Source organism: Galeopterus variegatus, unplaced genomic scaffold (genome assembly GCF_000696425.1).
Source record: "Galeopterus variegatus unplaced genomic scaffold, G_variegatus-3.0.2 Scaffold9028, whole genome shotgun sequence".
Taxonomy (NCBI): domain Eukaryota; kingdom Metazoa; phylum Chordata; class Mammalia; order Dermoptera; family Cynocephalidae; genus Galeopterus; species Galeopterus variegatus.
The window spans coordinates 42,498-48,227 of record NW_007735139.1 but is presented as its reverse complement, the minus strand read 5'-3'; the positions used below and the strand labels follow the sequence as shown (position 1 = coordinate 48,227).

The window sequence follows — 5,730 nt, the reverse complement described above, 5'->3', positions numbered from 1 at the left end:
GGGGGCGGGGGCACGCTCCGGCCGGAAGCGGAAGTGGCTACCTTGGTGGCGCCGGCGGCTCCGGCGCGAGCCCAGGTGGGGAGGCATAGGACTTTACGCAGGGAAACTGAGGCAGAGGTCGGACCCCGAATCCCCGCGTCCCTGGTGGTCGGACGGAGGGGGGCCCGGGGGCTGGGCGTGCCCGTCAGTGACCGCGTCCCCCGTCCCCAGGGATGGGCTCCAAGGCCAAGAAGCGCGTGGTGCTGCCCACCCGCCCGGCGCCCCCCACGGTGGAGCAGATCCTGCAGGACGTGCGGGGCGCGCCGCCCGAGGACCCCGTCTTCAGCGCTCTGGCTGCGGAAGGTAGGGGCGGGGGAGCCTGGGGACCCCGGCCCCGGGTGGCAGGTCCCGAGAGACGGTGACTTGGCGCGATTTTACCCTCGCTTCGTCCGTGACGTGTGGCCCGGGCCGTCCTGGTCGGGGAGATACACTGAACGTGGATACGTCACGTGGGACGGTAGAGGATGACGACGTCCGTGGGGACTGTTTTTCGTTAAGTAATTTTTACATGTTGAGTCGCTTCCTTCGTGCAGACGCCACACGTGGGTGGTGGCTGCCGTGGTGGACAGCACAGGCGGAGGACACGTTCACCGTCCGGAAAGTTCCAGACGGCGCCGCTCTAGGAGCGTAAGCCGACCTTATCCCCAGCGTGCAGCTGGGTCATCTGAGGGTGCCAGAGCCCCGGTTTAGGAATCATGGGCCCAGGCCCACCCGCATTTGAGTGTGGGGAAACTGAGGCACGGCGGTGAGGGGCTCACTCGGGGGAGAGGGGGCATTCTCTGTGGCGTGCTTCCCTGTCCCTGGGCACTGTCTGGCGTTCCCACCTTTTTACTAAAGCTGGCGGTGCTAAAGATGATGTTTAGTCGCCGGTGCCCACGGGCCTGCGCCACAGGTTGGACCCGCATCAGTGGGAACCCAGACGGCCACCGGGCAGGCCAGACAAAGGAACCAGGCCACAGGAGAGGGGACCCTGACGTGTCTCTGAGTGATCCTGAAGCCTGCGCTTAAGCCTGCTGTGCTTTCTGGGGAGCAGGGGAGTCTGTACAACAAACGAAGGTGGCCTCACCTTTCCCACAGTGTTGAGTTCCACAAGGTTGCGTGACCACTGGAGGTTTTGGGGAGCCAACTCCAGCGTGGGGTGGGCCTCAACGCCACTTGCAGGAATGGAAACCCACCCCGCGGAGGGCCACCTGACCACCAGGGTTGGGCTTTTTCTGTGACTCATTCCCCCAGCCACATCCTTTGCTGATTATGACCGGTAAGGGGGTCTTAACTTGGTGTTGTCAGCACCACACTCTCCCAGAGGAGCCACAGGCCAGCCTCTGAGTTATTTTATTTTATTTTATTTTATTGTTTATTTTTTTATAAAAGATGACCAGTAAGGGGATCTTAACCCTTGGCTTGGTGTTGTCAGCGCCACGCTCACCAAGTGAGGCACATCCCTATATGGGATCCGAACCTGTGGCCTTAGTGTTATCAGCATCATGCTCTCCCGAGTGAGGCACGGGCCGGCCCAAAGCATCTGTCGTTTTAAAAAGACCCTGCCCCGCAGGCTGCTCAGGGAGAACAAGGACCTCACCCCCACCCCACGGGGTGTTCCCACAGTGGCAAAGCTCACACATACCCAGTAGTCTGTAGTTGGGTCTTTCCTGACCAGCGGGCAGTGACGCTGCTGTGTCCTGTCCCCAGAGCCCGCAGACCCCCCCAGGAGGGCTGAGGACGCCGATGCCCAGCGAGAGCAGCTCTACCAGCAGAGCCAATCCTACGTGGACACCAATGAACGGCTGCGGCAGGCAGGGGACAGGCTGAGACAGAAATGCGCAGAACTGCAGCAAGCTGGCGAGGAACTGTGGCGGGACGTGGGCCAGGTGAAGCAGGCAGCAATGCCGGGAGCCTCGTCCACCTCCTCAGGCTGACCTCGCCTGTGGGTCTGAGGCCGAGCCCAGTGCTTCTCACCTGGGGACCAAATCACGCGCTGGCCCGGTTCATCCGTCCTCCCGTTACACTGAGCAGGTGGGACTCACTCAGCCGGCTGTGTCCATCTCTGTGGGAACCACAGGGCCTTCCCAAGGTTCTGGAAGAGGATGGGGAGGATGGCCACTCTGCAGTGATTGTGACCCCTTCTCGCCCACGGTGGCTATGGCTGTGATCTGGGAAGGGGCCTCTGGGAGCAGGTATCACCTCCTTCCTCAGACTGAGCACCTCATGGGTCGCTGGTCCCATGTCCTTCCCGTTTCAGAGCTCCTCCCACATGCCACGTCAACCTTCACAACAACCCTGGGCAGCTGGGGTCACCATTTCCACTTGTAGGTGAGATGGGCTCAAACCAAGCTGACCCCCTACCCAGAGAAGCAGCAGCCCCTGAGACCCCAGAGGCCTCAGCCTGGACTCCTGCAGGGCTCAGCGTCTCCCTGGTTGAGAGGACGGTCAGTCACTCACCCACCCAGAGCCCTGGCTGGGGTTTTACACCTGGGGGGGATGTGAGGGGTGGGGCAGGGGAGGATATTGAAATGGGCTTTTCATACTGAAAGGTAAATCAAGCAGAAGGTGGTCCAGAAGCTGGGCCTGAGTGTCCCCGCTGATAAAATCCTTTTGCACCTGGCTGGCTCTCCTAATGGTGCCTCTGCAGGGTCCTGGAAGCTCTGGGAGGAGTGAGCCCAGCCCACAAGGCAGGGCCCTGCTCAGAGCACTGAGTCCTGACCAAGAGCTATGTGCAGGGAATGTCCACCCATCTGATGTACAGAGGCCTGAGCCCTTAAAAAGGGGTACCTGCTTAAGCTTGAGACCCCCCAAACCAGAAACCGGACCTTGGGGGTTTTCCCATTGGCCATCTTCCCTGAAGCTTTGCTTTCTTGGCTAAGCATAGACACCCCAGGGTACTGGGTAAGGTCCATGCTGGGAGTCTGGCCACAGTGTCCTGGGTGACTGGTGTGGAGTTGGGGGAGGCAGGTGAGGCTGTGATTCCAGAACTAAGGAGCCTGGCCCCTGCCCGCCCCTTTCCCCACCTCACGCCGCTTTGCTTCTTGCAATGAAAGGCCCAGACGTCTTCGCTGCATCCCAGGCTGGGGCCAGGGCTATGCTCACTAGAAACGGCTTTGCCACATGGGTCCCCCGGCCCAGCTCTGCCCTGCACAAACGTTGGCTCTATTTATGGTGGTGGATGCTGTGGCTGCCCCATTCAGGACTCCCTGGCTGGCTGGCAGTTGCCCTCCTGCCCCAGGTGCAAACACCCGGGTGGGGCCTCCTGACTGGGGCACTGTCTGTCCTCCCCCTCTGGAGCTCCCTGTAGGACCAGGCCAGAGTCATCCCGCTGACCTTGCCCAGCCCCTGGCCATGCCTGGGGTCCTGTTTGTGGGCATGGACTCCAGGTGTCTATTCAGCACAACGTTGTCACCCTGCTCCTGGCGGGAGTGAGGCTCCACAGTCAGCGTGGGGACCAGCGGTGACCACGTGAGGCCATGCAGAGCCCTTCCCCGGCCCGTTGTGAACACAGGGGCTGCGGGTAGCAGGGGCGTTTCAGCAGCTCAGTTTATTAAAGGTGCACCAGACGCCTGATGGCTTTTCCCTCCGCCCGATGAATGGCTTTACACTTAGTGGGGGCGGATAGCTGGGGGGTCACTATTTACATGTCCGTTTAACACTGTGCAGAGACAAGCATGAGGACTGAGGTGGTGGCAGGAGGAACTGGAGACAAACCAGGCATGTGTCCTGGGTGCCAGGGTGACAGACGGTGGGGGTGAGGTAATGCTGTCAGCGCCAGGCAGGTGTGCCAGCGGGCCCCGCACTCTGCCTGAGGTCGACACCCAGGTGGTGGTGGTGTTTGGACTTGGGCTGGATCCCTCCCTCCTGTCCCGGTGGCCTCAGATCCTCACTTCTTCTTGAGGGGACCCTGTGTACAATGCCAGTGCCACCTGTTCTGGGGCAGAGAGACCAGGATTGAGCATTCGTGGGGGACATCGTTTGTATCAAGACTTTGGTGCCCCAGCTCAGCCTCAAGTTGATTCTCCAAAGACCACCGACCACCCAGCCCTGCCTGGAAACCACCACTCTCTTCTGTCTGTCCTGCCCCGCAGTCCCACCCCTCCCCAGATGGGGATGCAAAAGTGACCTCCAGACATGGGCATGGGCAGTGATGTGAGGCTCTGCTTCTGCAGAGAACACCCAGGGCTGGGCTGGGGACAGGCAGCTAAGGGGGCATCTGGCCAGACCTGGGTCCTGTGATCAGCGCTGGTGGCTCACCCGAGAGGTAGCTCTGGGAGTTCTCCCACAGCTCACTTGGGGAAACCGAGGCACAGGGCAGTGAGGGCACTACCCAGGGTCACAGTGCAGAGGAGGTGGGTGACCCGCTCTGCCCAGGCCACATCCCATGCCTGGAAGAGGCCCTTCTGTCTTGCCCCTTAAGGCTGCACCGGGGCTAGGGAGTTTCTGCATCCTGAGGGGGCTCCACCTCTGCTCAGCCCCTCTGTTGTTACCCACGGCCCCAGCAGCCCTGCTTGGTGGACGAGGGCCCAAGACAGCATCTGCGCCTCTGGACCTGCTGTGTTGCCTGCCCTGCCGGTAGCGCGTCTGTCCTGCAGCCATGGCGTTTTGAACGTGCTGTGCGTGATAGATGTATGCAGAAGCAGCAGCCATATCTCCGGGGTCGGGGCTGTGGTCAGCTCCTGCTGATGATGGGGATGAAGAGATGCTGGCACCTGCCCACCCCTTGACCTCTGCTGTGTGTGCTGGGAGATGGGGGACAGGCAGTGACAGCAGTGCCAAGGGGGGGTGGCTGGCTTCCTCATGAGTGTTTCCACTCTCCCAGAGAAAGAATGTAGAATCAGCTCATGGGACGGTATCTGTCCCCTGCTCCTGGGGATAGGCTCTCTGGCAGGCAGCTGTGGCAGCAGATCCGTTTGCAAAGAGCAGTTCCTTCCTTCTCAAAGCTGGGAACCCGCAGGAAAGAGGTCGTTGGCTCTCTCCGCAGGAGCTGAAATGGAACACACGTGCCCAAATCCCAGGGCAGGGCCCCCGTGGCGTCCCATGCACATGCCAACCAGGGTGTGCCCAGCGGTCCCGGGAGGCCGGGCTCCGAGGGGAGCTTTCGCCACCGCCTGCCCTGGCCTCTGGGCTCCTGTCTCCTTCCACGTCGTCTGGAACCAAGTCACCAGCATCTTCAACAGTCTTGTCCCGCGTTGAGTTTGGGCTCCCCCGGCTCTGGCCGGGGAGGATGAGGCACAGTCCCCAGTCCGCCTACTCCCAGCTGTGCTGTCCCTTCAGTTCCTGGGTTCTAGCGCTTCTCGCATTGTAAACAAGCGTGACATCAGATGGCACAAGACTAGCAGCAGCTGCAGCCTACCCTGGGCCGTTTGTCATCGTCGTCGCCCCCCAGCTGGCCTCCCCCAGCGTTTGCCCCGGGGCCTGCCTCCTGGTCCTTCTCCGAGGGGCCTCTCCTCCAGGGTCCCCTGGCGTCGCCGCCTGGGCGGGGGCTGTCTCTGTCGGGCTCAGCCACTCCCCGCGCCCCACGCGCCCCCAGCTGGGGCTGAGAATGAACACAAACCGGCAGCCCCGTCATTAACAAATTACCCGGCCGCCTAATGACAGGCTTCGTCCCCCAGCTGGCAGGCGCCACCGCGCCACCTCCCCGAGGGCGGCCCCACCCTCACCCGGGCTCAGGCAGCGGCTGCGGAGCCCGTCCTGTCCCGGGCCCGA

General features: G+C 61.9%; 2 protein-coding genes across 2 annotated transcripts in view; one reads left to right on the top strand and one right to left on the bottom strand.

Annotated features, from left to right (window-relative positions):
* The first annotated feature begins 41 nt into the window (after positions 1 to 41).
* On the top strand, positions 42 to 3,594 carry LOC103608969 (chromosome unknown open reading frame, human C19orf25). Its single transcript, XM_008593351.1, has 3 exons — positions 42 to 75; positions 211 to 342; positions 1,729 to 3,594. Exons 2-3 carry the CDS (start codon positions 213 to 215, stop codon positions 1,953 to 1,955), a joined length of 357 nt encoding a protein of 118 aa, XP_008591573.1. The 5' UTR covers positions 42 to 75; positions 211 to 212; the 3' UTR covers positions 1,956 to 3,594.
* A 305-nt stretch (positions 3,595 to 3,899) lies between these two features.
* The window catches only part of APC2 (adenomatosis polyposis coli 2), an 18,634-nt gene continuing 16,803 nt past the window's right edge, over positions 3,900 to 5,730 (bottom strand). Inside the window, exons 16-18 of the mRNA XM_008593353.1 lie at positions 5,378 to 5,560; positions 5,076 to 5,235; positions 3,900 to 3,955 (exon numbers count right to left, since the gene is read on the bottom strand). Coding sequence (XP_008591575.1) covers positions 3,900 to 3,955; positions 5,076 to 5,235; positions 5,378 to 5,560 — 399 coding nt within the window. The remainder of the gene's footprint in view (positions 3,956 to 5,075; positions 5,236 to 5,377; positions 5,561 to 5,730) is intronic.

Coding starts and splice junctions, on each gene's coding strand:
- LOC103608969 (XM_008593351.1), top strand. CDS start 213: ATGGGCTCCAAGGCCAAGAAGCGCGTGGTGCTGCCCACCCGCCCGGCG. Junction 343..1,728: donor CAGCGCTCTGGCTGCGGAAG/GTAGGGGCGGGG, acceptor TCCTGTCCCCAG/AGCCCGCAGACCCCCCCAGG.